The sequence below is a fragment of the Pelobates fuscus genome, chromosome 9 (genome assembly GCF_036172605.1).
Source record: "Pelobates fuscus isolate aPelFus1 chromosome 9, aPelFus1.pri, whole genome shotgun sequence".
Classification (NCBI taxonomy): domain Eukaryota; kingdom Metazoa; phylum Chordata; class Amphibia; order Anura; family Pelobatidae; genus Pelobates; species Pelobates fuscus.
The window spans coordinates 10,633,710-10,657,990 of record NC_086325.1 but is presented as its reverse complement, the minus strand read 5'-3'; the positions used below and the strand labels follow the sequence as shown (position 1 = coordinate 10,657,990).

The 24,281-nt window shown below is 41.0% G+C and overlaps 1 protein-coding gene across 1 annotated transcript; it reads left to right on the top strand.

The window, feature by feature from the left end:
- On the top strand, nt 1–22,358 carry LOC134573591 (cytochrome P450 2A13-like). The gene is made up of 15 exons (XM_063433376.1): nt 1–52; nt 1,225–1,419; nt 3,131–3,293; nt 4,349–4,498; nt 4,671–4,831; nt 4,965–5,141; nt 13,401–13,542; nt 13,728–13,915; nt 14,635–14,776; nt 16,275–16,451; nt 16,825–16,880; nt 18,029–18,173; nt 18,640–18,827; nt 19,911–20,052; nt 21,959–22,358. Exons 2-15 carry the CDS (start codon nt 1,240–1,242, stop codon nt 22,141–22,143), a joined length of 2,196 nt encoding a protein of 731 aa, XP_063289446.1. The 5' UTR covers nt 1–52; nt 1,225–1,239; the 3' UTR covers nt 22,144–22,358.
- The last annotated feature ends 1,923 nt before the right edge of the window (nt 22,359–24,281 follow it).

Sequence of the window (24,281 nt, the reverse complement as noted above, 5' to 3'; positions counted from 1 at the left end):
TAGTTGAGGATAGTCAGTTTCCATTTGCACGCTAAAAACATAGGACGTCCATGTAAGTATTAAAACAGAGAAGAACTGAAACAAGTGTGGTAAGCCTGGTAGCACCTTTTATTTCAGGCTGTGAGGGGATACATTTGAGAGAGATGAAAGTTGACTTTCAGAGATTAAGGATTCGGAAGGTTCTGAGCTCACAAGGGGTCTTTTGGCATGCCAGGAAGGATAGTACGAGGTGAACACAAAACTATACCAGGAACCAAACCTTATGGTACCCCAAATAAAAGATGAAGCAGGGGAAATCAGACACAAAGGCAAAAAGAAGAAAAAGTTGGACCATTGTGTCAAACGCAGTAGGAAAATCAAGACTCATTTTTTTGAGGGTGACCGTCTTGAGGTCAGCCTTGACGAAATATCTCTCACTTTGCATGAAAGCTGTTCCTTTAGAATGTGGAGAACAAAGTTATAACTATAAAGATTTGTGAGTGGGAGACATTATGAGTTGATGATACTAAAGAGGCTCTTGGTGATTTGAGATAAGTAGTGACAAGAAAAGTTTAGATCCGCACAGAGCATGATTTTAATAAAGCCTGGTAACATGGTCATTGTAGCTGCCACTGCATTCACACTTCCCAACAAGCTTTAGGTGGGAGTCACACATGTTGTCAAGATAACTCCAAGTTTATCACCAGGTTTATGTGATGAAGAAGTTGTGATTTGAGTTGTGAGGTTTGCAAAGAAAATGAGGACTTTCAGTGCTGATGTTGGGTCTACCAAGTGTTTTTACCCCAAATAACCTCACAATTAATAATCAGAGTATTTTAGAATTTAGAATTTGTCCCCATACATTTCTGAGCCTGTGATGTAAAGTTCACAGTTTAATAGCAAAATAGGCATATTGTTGAATGAAGGCTTTATTTTATAAGCGCGTCGAGCAGGGTCCTCGTCAACCTAATGTTCCTGTAACATTTTGTACTTGTCTCATTTATTGTTAAATTTACCCCCTTATAATATGTTGGTGCAATATAAATGCTAAATAAAATAATAATAATAATAATAATACACAATTTTTGCAGTATTGACCATTTTCACATCAACTATTGAATTTGTGTCTTTGTTGGTAAAATTGTAAAATCCAGGTACGCCCTACACACAATGAGCATAGGTAATGGTAGAATAATTGGCTCGCAGCACGATAGCAGGGTTATATATACCAGGTATCATATTTAGGTATTTCCATTGAACATGGATATTACATTTCTGGGATCTTTGCTCCTCACCCTGCTGGTCTCCTGTCTCCTGATTTACTCAACATGGAATAAACTGTATCGAAAAAGGAACTTACCCCCTGGTCCGACACCGCTACCTCTGCTGGGAAATATTCTTCAAATCAAGAGGGGAGAGCTGGTAAAATCATTGTTAGAGGTTAGTGTTCAAATGTATAGAATCTTAACAAAAAAAAAAAATTGAAGAATTATTTACCAGTAACCTGTTTTTAAATGTAATGTGATTTCATATTTATGATTTTTTTCATTTTGAAGGACAAGATAAAGAAGATCTCTAGTGCTATCATTTTAATAGTATATCACCCATATTCTTGTTTATCTTGAGAATATTTACACAGTTAATAATGGAGACCCAACATTTTTTATATTATATTTATTTGTTTCCCTACATTAAAGAAATATGTGTTTGTGAGGTCTGTCAATCACTGTCGGATCTGCATGTAGCACCTGTCAGTCAGCATAGCAAGAGCACAGACAGACAGAAGCAATGCACAATGTGCCCTATCTGTGCCTAGATTGAACTTGATTAAATTGGATGGATTTTGGGGTAAATCTTTCATATATATTTAAACAAAAAATAAGTATCAAAAAATGAGCATCGAAAAAATGTTAGCACGAGTTATAGATGTTTTTCAATGTTTTATTCAGTGGTAAGAACTGATGATTACCCTTAAACTTTTTTATGAAGCAGGAAAGATATCATGACTGAACGATATCATGTCATAGATTTTTATCTTTTTTTCCCATGGGTATGTTTTTGTTTTTCTACCGCCACTGGATTTTTTAAGTCCAAGTGCTAATGTATAACTTCAAAATAAGCATACAGTGCAGTGTTGCAACCACATAACAGATGAAAATGGAGAAATGTATCTGTAAGCCTCCTACATTCAGACTGCATGAAATACAGGGGAGAGTAGGGGAACAGAAAATTAAAAAAAAAAATGTTTTAAAAGGTATGCGTTTCACATCTCTCTCCCAAACTTGATGTACGTGGCAGTGGCTAGCCACAACAGTGACTTAACTGACCACCTCACCCGTCTCGAACTCGGATGAATTTCTCATGGGCATTCCATTGCTTTACATGTTTCCTGTAGATGTATTTTCATGTTTTATTATAAGGTTAGTCACCTAGTCATCTTTAACATGCAAGTTGGTGGTTTTCTCTTTGACACGTCTTGCATCCATGTAAATGCAGACAGCGTTCCATGTATAATATTCGTGCCAGAAACTCACTATTTCTTTTAGAAAATACAATTAAATACATTGTGCGGCTCCTGTTGTGACTGCGACACATTGATTAGTGATACAACATGTCTTTATTTCATTTCTTGAGATTTTTACTAACTTGTTTACTTATCCCTATATTTAACAAATATGTGATTGTAATATCGGAAAATAAAATGAATTGTATAATCCACACTGGTAACCTTAGCTCTACCCTGGAACAACGTGATTCCATATCTATCAGGTTCTGTGATAAACTCTGACCTTTGCGCTTGGCAGTCAGTACAGAGAGACAAAAGCCGAGACAATGTTACAGTCTCTCCTCCTCTAATGAACTGTGTGCCAGGCTGTGCCAGGACTGACCTGGATTGTGACATCAATTTCTAAATATCTGGTACATTCCAAAGAAAATGGCTTATTGCCAAAAACAATAATACAAGTCATGGGCGATTTTCATGGTTTTATTCTGTTGTGTAATATCTACAAATGACCAGGAAAGTTTCAACAATCTTGTTTCTCGTCTATACGTGTACTTTTCTTGTTAATAATATGAATCGAGTGTTTTATTATTTATTTATTTTTTAATTTTATTCTATAAGTTTTTGTCTTTTTTTTTATTGCTTCAGTTTGGAAAAAAATATGGTCCGGTTTACACTCTTTACTTTGGTCCAAGGCGTGTAGTGGTGCTATGTGGGTACCAGGCAGTCAAAGAAGCACTAATTGACCAAGCAGATGAGTTTAGTAATCGGGGAAAGCAATCAAACACAGATAGCTTTGTCCAAGGATTTGGTAAGTTTTTACCCAGTTTGGTTTCAATTTAATTAACTTATACAGTGGCTATCCATCAATTTATCCAACAAAGAATCCATACATTAATCCCTCCAATAGACAGTAAGTCTTGCTTCTATGTACTTCTTACATACATGTGTGTACAGGTGTGTTTAGAAAGGGTTTTAATTTCACACCTATTCAGGTTGAGCGTATAATTGAACTATTATCTATATTCTTGTATAAACCGATATACATACTTTGCTGGGTTATTATCACGGTAATGTTAGCTGCTATTTATGTTTTTGAGTTCTTAGCACTGTAATACAGGTATCAGAAGTTTCAATTTCTAAGACAGGGCAGTGTTCCTGGTACAGGTAATCCAGTAATACCTGAGATCAAGTTTACTGAGTGATAATTATCAACTTTGCCATTGTTGTGCCATTGTTGTGTCTGGACTCATGGTACCATTTTATTTCCATCTTATTCCATATTCACAATATTATATTTTATTTTCACTTAGTTCTTCAATGATCATTTTAGCTTCCTTTGTGCGTTTGGACCTAAGTCGCATTAAGCCTTAAACAATTCTATGAATTCACGTTTTTTTTTTGTACTTTGACATACGTTAAACCTTACCATGATACGTATTATTTATCTAAGACATATAAACATTTACCATTATATATCTCATGTTCTAAGACACATGTCTGGGGAAATAGCTCCCCTTGCCACTAGGATAGAGTGGATTGTGGGGTCACAGCACAATACTAAACTAATACATGTAACTACATTATTTTAATATTGTTGTATACTAATTCTTGTGGCATTAGTATAAAACATTTATTTCAAAATTAACAAAGGGAGTGGAAGACCATTGATCATCATTCATATCAAAGTTATAAGATATATAACCATTTGCCACTGCACATATCTAGATTCTGAGACGCATGACTGTTTAGCGCCATACATGTCATGGCTCCAACTCTCATAACTCACAGCCTTGTAGTTTGAGGGTGTAACAGCTGTTGACATGTTACCAACACCCTCATATGGTGGATGACTGTGTCTTTCAGGGGTTGTTTTCAGTAATGGTGAAAGATGGAAGCAGCTACGACGCTTTTCCCTCACGACTCTGAGAAATTTCGGGATGGGTAAACGATCCATTGAAGAGAGGATTCAGGAGGAGGCTCAGTGTCTCATGGCTGAAGTCAGGTCATACAAAGGTAGGTATGCAGAGATAGAAAGGAGTGTGTTTGTGTGTGTTTGTGTGTGATTGTGTCTGTGTGTGTTATACTGAGATGAAAAACTATACATTTAATTTTCTTATATCTCCTTTAACAGTTTCTAATGTGTTATTCTACACCCTGATTTATCTTTTACTTTTTGGATCTACAGGGAAGTCCTTTGACCCGACCTCCATCCTCGTACAGTGCGTTTCCAATGTAATCTCGTCCGTTGTGTTTGGAAGTCGCTTTGAATATAATAACAAAAATTTGCAGACACTCCTCAGCCTGTTTGCTGCTACCTTCACCGACATGAGCAGCCCGTGGGGACAGGTAGAGTATAAGATAATGTTCTAAGCAGCACCGTGTCTGTCTCTTAGCACTAAAATAATTACTGCAGTTTAGATGCATACACACAGGAAGGAACGTAGAAACACTTAACATCTTTGTATTTACTGATCTACAGTTACATGAGATGCTTCCAATGGTCATGAAGTACATTCCGGGCCCTCATCACAGGATAAACAAGCACCTCAACAAGCTTCTTGAGTTTGTTTCAAAAAGAGTGAAAAATAATGAAGAAACTTTGGATCCCGACTCACCCAGAGACTACATAGACTGTTTCCTGATCAAAATGCAGCAGGTACTGACTCTGCTCAATAACTTTACTGAGCCCCAAGGTGGGGATAACAATTAGTTTAAATTATATCTGTTATAAGTTCACCCACAATTAAACACATATTACTACTAAATCGAAGAGAAAAACTGTTTAATTTAAAAAAATTGTCACCTGCTAACAAAGCTTTTATTGACACTGCTCTAAAAAAATTACCATCACCACTGCAGCTCCCCACACCTCCTATAACCCACACTACCTGAGCAGCACGCTCACTGCAGCTCCCCACACCTCCTATAACCCACACTACGTGAGCAGCACACTCACTGCAGCTCCCCACACCTCCCATAACCCACACTACCTGAGCAGCACACTCACTGCAGCTCCCCACACCTCCTATAACCCACACTACCTGAGCAGCACACTCACTGCAGCTCCCCACACCTCCTATAACACACACTACCTGATCAGCACACTCACTGCAGCTTCCCACACCTCCTATAACCCACACTGCCTGAGCAGCACACTCACTGCAGCTCCCCACACCTCCTATAACCCACACTACCTGAGCAGCACGCTCACTGCAGCTCCCCACACCTCCTATAACACACACTGCCTGAGCAGCACACTCACTGCAGCTCCCCACACCTCCTATAGCAGGCATAGGCAACCTTCGGCACTCCAGATGTTTTGGACTACACTTCCCATGATGATTTGCCAGCATTATGGGTGTAAGAGCATTATGGGGGATGTAGTCCACAACATCTGGAATGCCGATGGTTGCCTATCCCTGTCCTATAGTGATGTCCCAAACTGTTCGCTGGCGAATAGTTCCTGGCGAACATCGCTTGTTCGCGTTCGCCACGGATGGCGAACACATGCGCTGTTCGGTCCGCCCACTATTTGTCATCATTGAGTAAACTTTGACCCTGTACCTCACAGTCAGCAGACACATTCCAGCCAATCAGCAGCAGACCCTCCCTCCCAGACCCTCCCACCTCCTGGACAGCATCCATTTTACATTCATTGTGAAGCTGCATTCTTAGTGAGAGTAGGGACAGTGTAGCTGCTGCTAATTTGATAGGGAAATTGATAGCTAGGCTAGTGTATTCAGTGTCCACTACAGTCCTGAAGGACTCATCTGATCTCTGCTGTAAGGACAGCACCCCAAAAAAGCCCTTTTTAGGGCTAGAACATCAGTCTGCTTCTTTCTTTTTTTTTCTGTGTAATGTAATTGCAGTTGCCTGCCTGCCAGCCTGTGTGTCAGGCTCACAGCATATACTGTGCCCACTTGCCCAGTGCCACCACTCACTCACTCGTGTCACAATAGCTTGAATTTAAAAAAAACAAAAACACTTTTTGGACTGTAATATAATAGTAGTCAGTTTCCTTCACGAGTGTGCGTTTCAGGGCCTGCCAGGGCACAGTGTCACACCAGTGCAACTCATATCTGGTGTAACAGTAGTGTAATTTTTTTTTAAGAATACAATTTTGACTGTAATAGATTGAATAGCAGTTAGTTGTCTGCCAGCGTGTGTGTCAGGCTCACAGCGTATACTGTGCCCACTTGCCCAGTGCCACCACTCATATCTGGTGTCACAATAGCTTGCATTTAAAAAAAACTAAAAATGTTTTACTGTAATATAATAGCAGTCAGTTTCCTTCACTAGTGTGCATTTCAGGGCCTGCCCAGTGCCACCACTCACTCACTGGTGTCACAATAGCTTGCATTTAAAAAAAAAAAAAAAACTTTTTGGACTGTAATATAATAGCAGTCAGTTTCCTTCACGAGTGTGCGTTTCAGGGCCTGCCAGGGCACAGTGTCACACCAGTGCAACTCATATCTGGAGTAACAGTAGTGTACATTTTTAAAAAAAAAATACAATTTTGACTGTAATAGATTGAATAGCAGTTAGTTGTCTGCCAGCGTGTGTGTCAGGCTCACAGCGTATACTGTGCCCACTTGCCCAGTGCCACCACTCATATCTGGTGTCACAATAGCTTGCATTTAAAAAAAACTAAACTTTTTTGACTGTAATATAATAGCAGTCAGTTTCCTTCACTAGTGTGCGTTTCAGAGCCTGCCCAGTGCCACCATGACTCACTGGTGTCACAATAGCTTGCATTTAAAAAAAACTAAACTTTTTGGACTGCAATATAATAGCAGTCAGTTTCCGTCACGAGTGTGCGTTTCAGGGCCTGCCCAATGCCACCACTCACTCATATCTGGTGTCCCAATAGCTTGCATTTAAAAAAAAAAAAAAAACTTTTTGGACTGTAATATAATAGCAGTCAGTTTCCTTCACGAGTGTGTGTTTCAGGGCCTGCCAGGGCACAGTGTCACACCAGTGCCACTCATATCTGTTGTCACAGTAGCTTGCACGCATAGTACCACTAATCGAAAAAAAAATGACAGGCATAGGCAGGCCACCCCGCAGGGGCCTTCGTGGTCGTGGTGCTGTGATTCCCTTTGGCCCTAGAATAATGCCCAGTGTTCAGAGGCCACGTACCCTGAACTTGACTGGCTAACACAGGACACCCAATCTTCTACAGCTTCCGCTCGGAACCTCAACGCACCATGCTCCTCCAGCTTAGCTTCGGGCACCTCTCAAGTTACCACTCGCCCGCCTGCCGCCACCACCAACACTAGCACCACAGCCGCTTCACTTGGTATGTCAGAGGAGTTATTTACACATCAGTTGGAAGAAATGAGTGATGCGCAACCATTATTGCCAGAGGATGTAGATAACAGGCATAAGGCCCTGGGGAGATAGCGCAGCTAAGCGGACAAGGGCACATGTAGGAGTGTGGGGATAGATGCATGGGATTGGTTGGGAAGAGTCTGTGGGTGTGATTATGTTCTGTGTAAGACAGTGTGGGGGAGGTCTTACCTCAGTGCCACTTGGGATTCGGGCCAGCAAACAGCTTCCCTCCCGCCCGCCCTATACTATATTTTGTCGCAGCTAGCCGGGGGTATGTCCTTGCCAATTGAGTTTGAGGTTACGTTTAAGTAGATGGAATGAGATGAACAAGTTTTTTAAGGTCTCAAACCTCCCCTGCTCTAAAGGTTTAACTTTAGGTTGCCTGAGGTCTCGTGCCCATCGAGCGTGGATAAGGTCGGCTGATGGCAGGCATTGGAAGGATTTTTTATGACGAGGGGGGAGGTGAGAGGGAGTGGTGATTAGGAACCACTCCATGTTTTTATTGGCAAGGACGGTTGGGTCACTGTATAACACTATGGGTGGAGTTATATATGTATATATGTTAATTTATTCTTATTTATGTCTAATGTTTTGGTTACAGAAAAGAAGAGATTTAATAAATAAAGTTATGGATGTGTTATGCAGTAATTTAGTTGTGATAATAAATGCTGTGGCCTGTTTCATCCATACTAAGTGGTCTGTCGTTATTGGGGGGTTTAATGGGGTTAGATTTTGTTCTAGGCTGCATCGCGATTCCCCACTACGTACATACATGTCTCAGTCAGGCAGCATTACACACGTACGGTGTGATGATGATGATGTTGTACCCACTGCTGCTTCCTTTGCTGAGTTGTCAGATACAAGTGAAGCGGTTGATGATGACGATGCGTCCTTGGATGTCACGTGGGTGCCCGCTAGAAGAGAAGAAGAACAGGGGGAAAGTTCAGATGGGGATACAGAGAGGAGGAGGAGGAGACGAGTTGAAAGCAGGGGGAGGTCATCGCAAGGAGCTAGTGGCACAGTCAGACAGCATGCATCGCACCCGGGGTCAGCCAGACAGCACGCCAATCAACGCATGCTGTTGCCACCACCAGAATGCCATCATTGCAGAGCTCAGCAGTGTGGTATTTTTTTTGTGTGTCTGCCTCTGACAACAGCGATGCCATTTGCAACCTGTGCCAAAAAAACTGAGTCGTGGGAAGTCCAACACCCACCTAGGTACAACTGCTTTGCGAAGGCACATGATCGCACATCACAAACGCCTATGGGATCAACACATGAGTACAAGCAGCACACAAACTCAAAGCCGCCATCCTCCTCCTGGTTCAGCATTTTCAGCCACGTTAACTACTGCTGTCCTCCTTGCCCCCTCTCAAACATCCGCCCCTCCGTCTCTCACCTTGAGCAGTTCCTGCTCATCTGCCCACAGTCAGATGTCTGTCAAGGACATGTTTGAGCGTAAGAAGCCAATGTCACAAAGTCACCCCCTTGCCCGGCGTCTGACAGCTGGCTTGACTGAACTCTTAGCATGCCAGCTTTTACCATACAAGCTGGTGGAGTCTGAGGCGTTTAAAAAATTTGCAGCTATTGGGACACCGCAGAGGAAGGTACCCGGCCGAAATTTCTTTGCACAAAAGGCAATCCCCAACCTGTACTCGATTGTGCAAAAGGAAGTAATGGCATGTCTGGCACACAGTGTTGGGGCAAGTTTCCATCTGACCACTGATACCTGGTCTGCAAAGCATGGACAGGGCAGGTATATCACCTACACTGCGCATCGGGTAAACCTGCTGATGGCTGCCAAGCATGGAATGCATGGCTCTGCAGAGGAGTTGGTGACACCGCCACGACTTGCAGGCAGGCCTGCTGCCACCTCCTCTACTCCTCCTACTCCATCCTCTTCCATAACCTCCTCGGCTGAGTCCTCTTCTGCTGCTGCGTCTTGCTCCACATCAACGGCACCCCCCAGGTCCCTAGGTACTGTTACACATCCCGGATACGGCAGTGTCACGCCGTCTTGGTGTTGACTTGCCTGAAAGCAGAGAGTCACACCGGACCAGCACTCCTGTCCGCCCTGAACGCACAGGTGGAAAAGTGGCTGACTCCGCACCAACTGGAGATCGGCAAAGTGGTTTGTGACAACGGAAGAAATTTGTTGGCAGCATTGCATTTGGGCAAGTTGACACATGTGCCGTGCATGGCACATATGTGTAATCTGATCGTACAACGCTTTGTGCATAAGTTCCCAGGCTTATGTCCTTAAGCAGGCCAGGAAGGTGTGTGACCATTTCAGGCATTCCTACACGGCCATGGCGCACTTTTTCGATATCCAGCGGCGAAACAACATGCCAGTGAGGCGCTTGATTTGCGACAGCCTGACACATTGGAATTCAACACCCCTAATGTTCGACCGCCTGCTCCAACAAGAAAAAGCCGTTAACGAGTATTTGTATGACCGGGGTGCTAGGAAAGCCTCTGCGGAGCTGGGAATTTTTTTGCCACGTTACTGGACGCTCATGCGCAATGCCTGTAGGCTCATGCATCCTTTTGAGGAGGTGACAAACCTAGTCAGTCGCACCGAAGGCACCATCAGCGACATCATACCATTTTTTTTCTTCCTGGAGCGTGCCCTGCGAAGAGTGCTGGATCAGGCCGTAGATGAGCGTGAAGAGGAAGAGTTGTGGTCACCATCACCACCAGAAACAGCCTTATCAGCATCGTTTGCTGGACCTGCGGCAACGCTGGAAGAGGATTATGAGGAAGAGTAGTCAGAGGAGGAATGTGGCTTTGAGGAGGAGGAGGAAGACCAACCACAACAGGCATCCCAGGGTGCTCGTTGTCACCTATCTGGTACCCGTGGTGTTGTACGTGGCTGGGGGAAGAACATACCTTCAGAGAGATCACTGAGGACGAGGAACAGGACATGAGTAGCTCGGTATCCAACCTTGTGCAAATGGGGTCTTTCATGCTGTCGTGCCTGTTGAGGGACCCTCGTATAAAAAGGCTGAAGGAGAACGACCTGTACTGGGTGTCCACGCTACTAGACCCCCGGTATAAGCAGAAAGTGCATGAAATGTTACCGAATTACGGCAAGTCGGAAAGTGCCTGAAATGTTACCGAATTACGGCAAGTCGGAAAGGGGGAAGAACATACCTTCAGAGAGATCACTGAGGACGAGGAACAGGACATGAGTAGCTCGGTATCCAACCTTGTGCAAATGGGGTCTTCCATGCTGTCGTGCCTGTTGAGGGACCCTCGTATAAAAAGGCTGAAGGAGAATGACCTGTACTGGGTGTCCATGCTACTAGACCCCCGGTATAAGCAGAAAGTGCCTGAAATGTTACCGAATTACGGCAAGTCGGAAAGGATGCAGCAGTTCCAAAATCAATTAAAAAGTATGCTTTACACAGCGTATAAGGGTGATGTCACAGCACAACGGGAATCTAACAGGGGAAGAGGTGAAAGTAATCCTCCTCCTCCCACGACCACGCCGGCAAGGACAGGACGCTTTACAGACGTGTTGTTGATGGAGGACATGCGGAGCTTTTTAAGTCCTACGCATCGCCACAGCCCTTCGGGGTCCACCCTCAGAGAACGACTCGACCGACAGGTAGCAGACTACCTCGCCTTAACTGCAGATATCGACACTCTGAGGAGCGATGAACCCCTTGACTACTGGGTGTGCAGGCTTGACCGGTGGCCTGAGCTATCCCAATTTGCGATAGAACTTCTGGCCTGCCCCGCTTCAAGTGTCCTGTCAGAAAGGACCTTCAGTGCAGCAGGAGGTATTGTCACTGAGAAGAGAAGTCGCCTAGGTCAAAAAAGTCTAGATTACCTCACCTTTATAAAGATGAATGAGGGATGGATCCCGAAGGGACTGACAGTGGGCAATACATTCGACTAAAAAAGGCCTGATGAGGGGGACTACTTAACACACCACTCCTATCTGGTGGCACATTAGATTGCACGCGCAGTGCCCCAAATTTGAAGTAGGAGGACCGACCAAGCATCTTTTTCCATCTCCCGCTTCCTAAAATCGATGCCTTATATACACTTCCCCTGATAGGGGACGTAACAGGGATTAAACTGACAAGAATAGTACTACTTAACACACCACTCCTATCTGGTGGCACATTAGATTGCATGCGCAGTGCCCCAAATTTGAAGTAGGAGGACCGACGAAGCATCTTTTTCCATCTCCAGCTTCCTGGATGGAGGAAGAGAGACCTTCAATGACATCAGTGAGGACAAGAACGGGACATGGCTAGCTTGGTATCCAACCTTGTGCAAATGGGGAGTTTGCGGTTGTGCAAATGGACTGTTTGCGGTTGTTTGCGGTGCGTTAAACGGGGAGTATGGTCTTTCACTGTGAAGCGGGCGTAACCCTCACACTACCTGATGTTTTAAAGCACGTTATTCCAAACAATTTAGGAATGTTAGGTGATTTATGCCCTTTATGGATTAAAACCAGACTCTGCATCAACTATGTAATTTTCCATGGGAGTTTTGCCATGGATTCCCCTCCGGCATGCCACAGTCCAGGTGTTAGTCCCCTCGAAACAACTTTTCCATCACTATTGTGGCCAGAAAAAGTCCCTGTGGGTTTTAAAATTCGCCTGCCTATTGAAGTCTATGGCGGTTCGCCCGGTTCGCCCGTTCGCGAACATTTGCGGAAGTTCGCATTTGACTTTCGCGAACCGAAAATGTTATGTTCGCGACATCACTAACCTCCTATAACACACACTACCTGATCAGCACACTCACTGCAGCTCCCCACACCTCCTATAACCCACACTACCTGAGCAGCACGCTCACTGCAGCTCCCCACACCTCCTAAAACCCACGCTGCCTTAGCAACACACTCACTGCAGCTCCCCACACCTCCTATAACACACACTACCTGAGAAGCGGTACAAAGATGAAGTTGTTATGCTAGGAAATCCTGGCCACTCTGGCTTTTTCCTTCCAACCAAGTTTCCGGTTTCTAAGAGGAAGCCAGGGGCTGTCTGATAGGATGAGAACATTAGCTGACACTCTTAGCACTAACCTCTTATTGAGTAAACTGCATTAAAACGCCACCTCTTCGTCTCTGTTAATTTTTGTTTTTCAGTTACTTTTTATCAAATATACCTTTTCTCTAATTGTAAAGTGCCACAGAGTATGTTGGCGCTATATAAATGCTAAGAATAATAAAAGGTGGTACCTTTCTTTCGCAGTTTTCTTAATGGGAAGCTAGTGATAGCCTTAAAGTGTCAGCTGACGGTCTAATCAGTACACAGTTTGAGGCTTTGTCACTGAGGCCAAGGACTTCACTGGAAGAATTGGGGACAAAAATTAAATATTTTTCTTGCGTTTGAGATTCCGTAAAAAAAACTGTCAGTTTTGAAATCTGTAATGCATCGCTGATGTTCCCCGAGAAGATTTTAAAATTAGAGAAACTCAGATTTATCTCTCATTATCAAACACATTTTACCTAACTAACAAGGTTATCCACTAAGGTGACAATTCCAAATGAAACCGGAACAATTGTGTAAATCAACTATTGTGTCAGTTTAACTACTCTGTGTTAAATCTGCTATTTTAGGAAAAACAAAATCCAATGTCAAACTTCCACATGAAAAACCTCCTGATGACTGTTCTGAACCTTTTCTTTGCTGGGACTGAAACTGTGAGCACCACTCTACGGCATGGGTTCCTCATACTTCTAAAATATCCAGAGATAGAAGGTACCAACCAAAATGAGCCTTCACTGGGAGATTTAATTCAAGGACATTGATACATCTAAGACGTTTCAGTAAAAAAAACCTCAAATGAGAATTACCAAATAGTGTTATCATTCGACAGTAGAGTATAAATTCCACAATCACTCACAGGTTTGGAAATAAAACAACCTTTACTTGTTGCTTTACAGCCAAGTTGCATGAAGAAATAGACCATGTGATTGGACAGAACCGAAGCCCAACCATCGAGGACCGGAGCCAAATGCCGTATACCGATGCTGTGATCCATGAAATCCAGAGATTTAGTGATGTTATCCCAATGAATGTTCCTCACTCGGTCACAAAAGATACGAAGTTCAGAGGATACGATATACCCAAGGTATGGAGAGAAAAAAACTCGACCGTCTATAGAATGTCAGATTATTACTTTCATCAAAGATAATTGTATTTACACATTACTACCTACTCAAAATTTCCACTCATCCTCTAACCATTGGGGAATGAATATTATTAAGTCCTAGAAAGTAGAAATGTACCCCTGCATTAGTGTGCATTAGACCTCCAGAGTAAGAGTAGCAAGTAACTTTTGGATCTGTCTGTAGAGCAGGACTTGACATTTTGAAATTTAAACTCTAGTAAACATATGTACTTATATAGTGAAGGTATTTACCCATCTCTGAATCCAGCCAAGTAACACACTGTAACTGCACACACATTCCAGGTATGTTTATTGGTATATTAGCAACCCATTTGGCAAACACAGTGTTTACACACAATTATTTGTGAATTGAACAGGTTTCATCATGCCATCCCACCCTTAAAATATTTTAATATTTCAACTATTTGTGTTGGTATTTGCAAATTGTAAATCAAAGTCAAACAGCAGCATCTGAGGAGATGCACTTAGAATTCTGCGTAAAGTCAATTCGCACACGCAAGAACATTTTAGTTTTGTATTTGCGTGAATATAACAGCACTGATAGAACTAATGAGAAGAAAACTCAAAACAAATTAGGGTAAATGATGATTGCACCAACTCCAACATTTGACCACAACTATTATTTTTCTCCTCTCTTATCATCCATTGCACCCCAACAGGGCACTGACGTTTACCCATTACTTTGTGCCGTTCTTCGAGACCCCAAACAGTTCACCACTCCCAACAAGTTCAACCCGAACCACTTTCTGGATGAACGTGGGCACTTCAAGAAGAACGAGGCTTTCATGCCATTCTCTACAGGTAACAGCCAAATAACGTAACTACATAATAATAAAATAAATAGTATAATATAATAATACTTACATTATAAGAACATAAAAACATAAGACTTCAGCTTTTATTATCAACTCCATATCCATCCAATAGGTTACACCAGCAATAACACAAAACATAATGTCCATATATACACAGAATAATAAAATAACAAGATTAAACAAGACTTTGAATAAACACGACATGCTAAGCTCTTCACTACAAACTAGGGTATTACACTCAGAGAATTGTAATATGAAAAATTGATTTGAAAACAAATATAATTGTCAACATTTTGTGCACTTTTTAAAGAAAAAAACATATACCGTAAAGATAAATTATATTTTCAATTGTGTGATAGAATAACAAGCAGGATTTTAAAAATAATGCTTTGGTTTTCACGACCCTAATAGAAGTCTAAGAATACTGGGGAATGGTGCCTATCCCTTCCTCAATCCATTGGTCCAAACTCCATAATAAGAGAACCAGGAGATGCACAGTACCAGTCCTCACGAGGCCAGAGAACTCCCCATCCTTCTGTTAATGATACTAATGAAACTCAGTTTACCTCCCTCACCAAAAAGAGGACAAACAGATATTCAATACCCTTAGTGCCTAGGAGTTTCAAGGTACCATTTCACCAAAACCCCCAACATTTAAATTACTCACTTCGCTCACCACTAATAAAGATTAGGGAGGAATGGGGGGCACAATATAAACCAAGAAAACTGTAGATAGAATATATGTCATACTTATATATCAAAGTCTTGCTTAAAGCTCTTCTATTTTCTTTTTCTATACAAAAAAAATATTGTAACCTAAAGCAACTCTAATAAAATAAAATATAAACCAATTGCAAAAAAAAGGAATTAGGAAATATAAAAATGTATTCAAATTCTTGAGGGTTCAAACTTTACACAGTCATAAAACCTGACATTATAAGATTTTATAATGGAATTCTAATACCCACATTGCCCTCCATATTCCAAATGAGAGTGGGAGGGAGGAGGGGGAGGGAAATATTGCTGGTATTTTATCTACTTCTTCTATGGGACCACAAGTTTTTTAAAAAATATATATAAAAAAATGTGGTGGATTTTTTGCTAATTTGATTATTGTTATTGTTTTTGTAATTTTAGAACCACAGTGCATTGCTCTAGTCAAGGAGGTAGCACTAACAGGGTTAAATGAAACATAGCTAAATAAAAAAAATAGCTAAAATTAAAAATGGTTAATTGGAAGATAGATAGATAGGTTGATAGATAGACAGATATATAGATAGACAGATAGATATATAGATAGATAGATATTGGATAGATAGATATTGGATAGATAGATAGCGTAGATAGACAGATAGATAGCGTAGATAGACAGATAGATAGCGTAGATAGACAGACAGAACAGAAACAGACAGAGACAGACAGACATTTTTTCTTCTGTGTTCAGATTATTAAATACCAGTTATTGTATTATTTTATTTCTCCAGGGAAGCGGATCTGCCTGGGGGAGGGTTTAGCACGGATGGAACTCTTCCTCTTCCTGACTACCATCTTGCAGAACTTCAAACTATCCTCAAAAACACAATTCACTGAGTCTGACATCACCCCTAAAATGAATGGATTTGCAAATTACCCAATTCCGTACCAGCTCTCATTCATTCCCTGTTAGATAAGACAGAGAAATTAAAACCATATTAGATTTCAATAGTAAAATGTCTAATTTCCTATTTTACAGAATGATTTTGAGGTATGTTGAGGTAAACCAATCTAAGCAGTGACTGGTGGTGAAATGAAGCAATTTTTAAGATAAAATAATCTATGTATTAACATATAGCATTTATGTCTTCTGTTGATCATTCGTAAATCTGTTCCCCAGTTTTGTTTTTTAATAAACAAAGTTTGAACAGAAAGAGTTCAAAGATTATTTTTTTGCACAGAGCGCAGCTGAAAGCTTGTTTATACACAGACTCTGATTGGCTGCAACCTTCGAAAATCCGTAAATCACTGAATATTTAAAAACTATGTTGCAAATCCAAGATGGAAGCCTCCACAGTAAAACACTCACAAATGTTAAAGAGCTTGGTTGTTTAAACGTAATCGTGCTATATTTGTTGTCTTAATTTACTGATTTCCTTATAGAGAAATAACAGGGACTGTGCCACTTTAAATTACGTGTTTTTCTTAATATATATTTTATGCTATTGGTGAGTGTGTGGTGGGTTTACAATCCATCTGTAAGATTTTTTTTTTGTTTTGTTTTTTTACTAAAATCAGATTAAACAAATTTGACAAAATAAATTAAATGAAATAACTTCCTAGACTGACACCAATGCCCCTTTACCATGAACTCTGCCATACTAACCAACAGTCCTGAGTTTGGAATGACAATCTTGAATTTTCATCCAGGATCAATCACTCTCTGTATTTTTCAAGTGTCTGAATAGGTGATTCCACAATCTGAACACACATGCACATGTCAGTAGCACCCCTTTACCTGGCAAAGATTGTGTGACGGTAGACTTTTGGAGATACGTCTACTGACAAAGGGAAGGAAGGAATAAGCCCTACTCCTCAGGTGTTGTTGCCTACCTTAAAAGCACAGAGGCATATGTGTTTAGAGCCTATATCCTCATAAAAGGCTCTTCAAAATGTGAGTTTTTTCTTTATTCACCAATTTAAAATGTATCAAGTGTTACTGTACAATACTAGTCTATATATTTTTTTCTCTGTGTTTATCTTACATGTATACCCTGTGTGTATTGTAAGGGGTAAGTGTACAATTTGCACTACTATAACACTACACTTAGCGCTGCACTTCTATCAAACATAGAAACATAGAAACATAGAAACATAGAATGTGACGGCAGATAAGAACCATTCGGCCCATCTACTCTGCCCAATTTTCTAAATACTTTCATTAGTCCCTGGCCTTATCTTATAGTTAGGATAGCCTTATGCCTATCCCACGCATGCTTAAACTCCTTTACTGTGTTAAGTAGTGTGAGAGTTTCTGTATACTGACTCACTACTTGGTAATCTGTTTTCTCTCTGGTTTGACAATTATAGTGGTTTCTTGGAGTACCCACTAAGTGCATGTAGCAGCTAAACCAAATAATTTCACCTAATACCACAAAGCGCCATTATTATAGTCACACCTATTTAGTATTTGTTTATTTCAATAATTTACCTTGAGAAGATACTTGCTTTACAGTAGATGAATATGTCTGATTTGACTTAACAGGAAAATGAGAAAAATCCAGAAACGCCATTCGATACGGTGAATCTGGTAGCAACAGTGTTTGACATGTTCCTTGGAGGTGCCGAAACTACAGCTCTTTCAATAAATTTTGGCTTTTTGATACTTATCAAGTTTCCAGAAATTCAAGGTATGCAGAACTATATTCAAAGAGTTTGTGGATGCCCTAGATTATTGCATTTTAGCTACTTGGCTTACTAGTTTAAATAAAATGGGCTCCTTAAAATGGCTCCTGGTTATATCAAATATTTTTTTTGTGTGAGTACAGTTCATTAGATCAGTATGTTTTTGCTATGAAAATGTATCAGTCATTTTATTGTTAGGGTTCGGTGTTAGAGGTTAGAAGACTAACGAGCATAACCTGTGTCCAAAGTACACCAAATGAGCTTAAAAAGTTAAATCCTCTTAATTACGCTCTCTGTTTATTCTCCCGTTAATTGCTCCTATAGCTAATCCCTCTAACCCCTCTACTATCTACTCCTATACTCACAAAGTATAACTCCTCCTCTAACTCCTCCATTCCCTATAACCCTTCCCCTAACCGTTCCTATACAACATGGACCTCTATAGGTTTTTATTCTTTGAATGATATACAGAATGTCTGCATGAAGAGATTGACCAAGTCATTGGCCGGGCTCGAGACCCAGTGGTGGAAGACAAGAACAATACACCATATCTGAATGCCTTCCTTCATGAGGCTTTGAGGTTCAGTGATGTCCTACCAATGGGTGTTGCTCGACGCGCAACAAAAGATGTGAATTTCCGTGGCTTTCTCATTCCCAAGGTATATAAAAAGGATTTAAATTCAAGTCAGGACATCAAACTAGGTAAATGTTCTGTGGAATAATGGGATTTCTGGATGAGCACACAGTTGAAGCACAGGTCTGTTAGCATGAGCAAATAATAGCTATTTGATATAATTTTCATTTAATTTAAGAATATTTTGCAATAAAAATATGTTTGTAACTGATTTACATCAATATGGTTTTAAAGTGATAGTTAGCACAAAAACATAGAAAAGGGAAAAAGGATGAATTTACTTGGGGAATGGTGATAGGCTGAGAGCATCTATATCTGGCCGTCCTTGGCAAGTAATGCTTGAAAAAGCAAAAATACTGAAAGGTAAGAAGGTAGACCCTTGGCACTATGGCCACTTCATTGACCTGAAGGAGGTTTAGAGCCCCGAGTGGTCCTTTAAACATATTACATGACACCCATCTGGAATAAAATACATTTTTAAATCTAAAGAAAAATTGTTTTGGAATAGAGCATTTATACTCTTTTTGAATGATCAATGTGAGGACCAAATATATTTACAATAATAAAGTTAAGGGTGATATCTTTACTCACCATCTAATTATAGAATAAAAAGCAAAAAAAGTTACCTACTCACTATCCCAAATCTCTATGCACATTTAAATAACTGGAGCTTTTTAGTATCAACCCAATGTATCTAAATGTTAAAATTAAAATTGAAGAAGGGACCTAGCTAGTCTATATTTAGAAGGCTAATATCAATATTATTAGTCCTACAGTAAAATTATTACCCCAACTCTAATTATCATGTAAAAGTAGGCCAAAGTAGAGATTGGGATCCAACCATATAGAAGTATATTTCTAGAATGTATATACAATCATGATACAGTTTGAATGAGTCTTGCTGCGTGTCTTGGGATCTTTGTGCATATACATTTTGGACTCTGTGCCAAACATTCTGAATGCATTGCATTTAGTGGTATATACATCAGAAAAAATACAAAAATGTTTGTTTAGTGACTATGACATGAAATTAAAGAATAGGATCAGCTTTTTAAATTAACTTTCGTCATTGACAGTTGTGTTAATATGTGAAATTCTCAATTTTCAGGGAATGGATATTTTACCGATGTTAACTACTGTGCTACATGATCCCTCTCACTTTGAAACGCCCAGTGTGTTTAACGTGAAACATTTCTTGGATGAAAATGGAAAGTTTAAGAAAAATAATGCTTTCTTGGCATTCGATGCAGGTTTGTAGACTTTGCGATATAACTGCTGCTTTGATATGTTTCAATAGCTTCTATAGGTAACTATGCATTATATATAAGAAAAGTTAGTAACAGTATCTCTCCAAGTTACCGTAGGAACATGTCCCAAAGGATGGGCAGACTCCGTGTCCCATAGCTCCTTCTGTCTGTGTCACCCTGCAGTGGGAGGGACAGACTCCGTGTCCCATAGCTCATTCTGTCTGTGTCACACTGCAGTGGGAGGGACAGACTCCATGTCCCATAGCTCCTTCTGTCTGTGTCACCCTGCAGTGGGAGGGACAGACTCCCTGTCCCATAGCTCCTTCTATCTGTGTCACCCTGCAGTGGGAGGGACAGATTCTGTGTCCCATAGCTCCTTCTGTCTGTGTCACCCTGCAGTGGGAGGGACAGACTCCGTGTCCCATAGATCCCTTCAGTCTGTGTCACCCTGCAGTGGGAGGGACAGACTCCGTGTCCCATAGCTCCTTCTGTCTGTGCCACCCTGCAGTGGGAGGGACAGACTGTGTGTCCCATAACTCCTTCTGTCTGTGTCACCCTGCAGTGGTAGGGACAGACTCTGTGTCCCATAGCTCCTTCTGTCTGTGTCACCATGCAGTGGGAGGGACAGACTCCGTGCCCCATAGCTCCTTCTGTCTGCGTTACCCTGCCGTGGGAGGGACAGACTCCGTGTCCCATAGCTCCTTCTGTCTGTGGTACCCTGCAGTGGGAGGGACAGACTCTGTGTTCCATAGCTCCTTCTGTCTGTGTCACCCTGCAGTGGGAGGGACAGACTCCGTGTCCCATAGATCCCTTCAGTCTGTGTCACCATGCAGTGGGAGGGACAGACTCCATGTCCCATAGCTCCTTCTGTCTGTGCCACCCTGCAGTGGGACGAACAGACTCCGTGTTCCATAGCCCCCTTCTGTCTGTGTCACCCTGCAGTGGGAGGGACAGACTTTGTGTCCCATAGCTCCTTCTGTCTGTGTCACCCTGCAGTGGGAGGGACAGACTCGGTGTCCCATAGCGCCTTCTGTCTGTGTCACCCTGCAGTGGGAGGGACAGACTCTATGTCCCATAGCTCCTTCTGTCTGTGTCACCCTGCAGTGGGAGGGACAGACTCCATGTCCCATAGATCCCTTCATTCTGTGTCACCATGCAGTGGGAGGGACAGACTCCGTGTCCCATAGCTCCTTCTGTCTGTGCCACCCTGCAGTGGGACGGACAGACTCCATGTCCCATAGCTCACTTATGTCTGTGTCACCCTGCAGTGGGAGGGACAGACTGTGTCCCATATATCTGTTTTGTTTGTAACTCCCTTACCCATCTTGCACTCCACACTGGCACCTTTTTCTGTCCTGTTATTCAGGGGAGAACTGGACTTCTGTGAAAGCTGCCCAGCTGTGTACTGCTTGTAGGGTGATAGCAAGTACATCATTATCTGTGAATGTGCAGCAGCCGGGATTGTGATTGTGACCTTGGGTTGGTCTTAAGTTGGCTTACGGCTGCTCCCAACCAAAATTCACTCAAACTAGCTGTCCAAATATTGGCAAGTATGTAGGTTTAGGAAGAAATATAACAAATACAAAAATTAAAAACAAACAAATAAATGTGAATAATTAAGTAAAAATACCCTACAATGAAATTAAGTGAATCGACTTTTTAAAAAGCGAAAAGAAAAAAAAAAAGGTGTCAGTTTTCCTTTAAACCCAGCATGCTGCCTCATGCGTGCTTGAATTGAGTGCCAAAGTGAACTGACCTATTGCAGCCCTTGTGTTTTCATCATACTAATGTATAAGTTAAAGATATAAGAGATGACCGATCTCCAGATGTTGTGGTCTAGAAACCCATTCACCTGTTGGAAAGCGTTGAGTATGGTGGTCTTCTCTCCTTAACTAAGCTGTTGTTACAGGTAAGAGAAACTGTATTGGGGAGAGCTTGGTACGGTTGGAAATCTACATCTTCTTTGCGATCATCCTGCAAAAATTCACCCTCAAGGCAACTGTGGACCCCAAGGATCTGGATATTAACCCAGTTGAATGTGGGTTTGAATCTTTACCCCCCGTTCATGAAATAATGTTTATACCTCGAGAGTAATGGAGGAAGGATCACGAACGATGCAATGTCACTTCTTTTCTTCCTTCTCATTGAACCAATGTTTCCTCTTGATTATAAAACACATGTGACATTATAATTAGCAGTAATTTGTATTAATCTTAATGAGGACATGTCACTTTCCAGGATTTTTAATTTAATACTATGTTTGCTTATTCATGTATCTAACAAATGTGCATATCTAAAATATGAGAAATGAAATTAAAAGAAATCCGAACCTCTCTATACTGCGACTGGGCGCCTCCATCGTCTTATCAATCATTGCTTTAAGCGCTGCCCTACATTGCTGGCACTCAGCATAGAGAAAGGGTACGGAGAGAAATTAAACATTGTTACTATTTTATTTTCTTTAAAAAATAAATATACAGAGGTCAGGTTTCTAAATATAAAAGGCAGCTCAAATACACAAAATCTCTCTGTTCACGTCCAGTTAGAAGTGTGTGAGATGGAGAGAGGGTGTAAGGGCCTTTGGGAAATTCTCAGATGCAGACAAATATGAAAAACAATCGGAAGAGTATGGCAAAATATAGTGTAGTATTTCTGGTGCCAATTAATGAAAGAAAGAAATGTGCTAACAGAGTGTGGAGCTTATACTAGCTCCACTTTTATACAATTCCTATCTGGTGTGATTCTGTTTGATCTAGTAATAAGTGCTCCAAGGGATATGCAAAATAAACAGAGATACAAAGGAAATCTAGTGTAGTATTCCTAAGTGCTGAGGTAGAATTAAATAAAATATATGCACTCACAATATATAGAGCCTCCCTCTGGCTCTAAGAAAACAGCGTAGAGGGGAAAAAAAAGAGCTCACTGTTTGTTTTTGTTTAGTTTTTTTCATTTTTTATTTTTATTGATGCAAAAAGAAGAAAAAAAACACAAGCAGTACATCACATTTTACATATCGTCCCACATTAAACACCTATAGCCTTGTTGTCATCATACAAATTGCATAACTTAAAATGTCATCTATCATTATGAGAATTTACACTAAAACTTCAAAGTGCTACTTTAACCGTTCAATAGGTATAGTAATATATACATGCTTTACACAGTACAATTGTATATTGCATATTTTTGACTTACAATAGATTTTGTATCTTACATTTTATGGTGTACTACTGTATTATCACGTTGCATTATTTATAATTTATCAAACTAAAGATGGGGAAAGGGGTACAGAAAAGAAATGGAAAACAGGGGATGGGGGAGGGTAAAACCCTGGTTATTCTCCATTTGCTTAATTACTTGCCAATCTATCAATTTAGAGGCAATATCCCTCCTTTACATTGATCCTAATTGAGCTAAAAACCTTGCCCTACATAGTCCTATTTAACTATATTCACTAGGGAGTCTCAACCTTGGTTGTCAGTCGTCTAGCCTCATCTGTCACGTCTGTCAGACCACCCTATGTCCTTATGTTCTTATTTTGGACCCCTTACTAAGCTGTATGCTTGGTCGTCCAGCTATGCCATTCTTTTTTAAATGTATCTATACATCCGTTAACTTCCCTAGCCATCTTCTAGTAGGCACTGCTCATGTTCATCTTAATGTATATTTTCTCTACTGAAGGTATTTCTTTGCTCTTCCAATTACTAGCTAAAGCTATTTTTGCTACCGTGAGAATGTTTAAAATCACCTTTCTATGGCGGTGTACATTAATTTCGGGGATGATGTGGAGTAAATATTTTTCTACATGCAAGGGGATAAGAAACATTGTCTTATGGAGAATCATGCTCTGAATTTGTTTCCAAAAGTCTCCTAATTTGAGACAGTCCCAGAACATGTGAATCATAGTTCCTACAGCTGTTTCGCACCTCCAACATAACCCTGTTGTGCCAACATGCATTCGTGCTAGTCTTTGAGGTACCAGATACCATGGCATTGTTATTTTGCAGTAGGCCTCCCATAATGTGAGGCTAGGTGAAGCTTGCTTGTGTTAGTCATGGCTAACTGCCAGTCTGACCTGGGGAGCTGATACCCAATTTCATTCTCCCATTGTATCATATATGATAGTTTTTCTGGGGCTACACTTTCTGTCAATGCGTTATAGCACAAGGAGAGTGGTTTAGCAAATGTGTGTGACAAAATATATCCAGGCGTAAATAAAGTATTTGCATTCA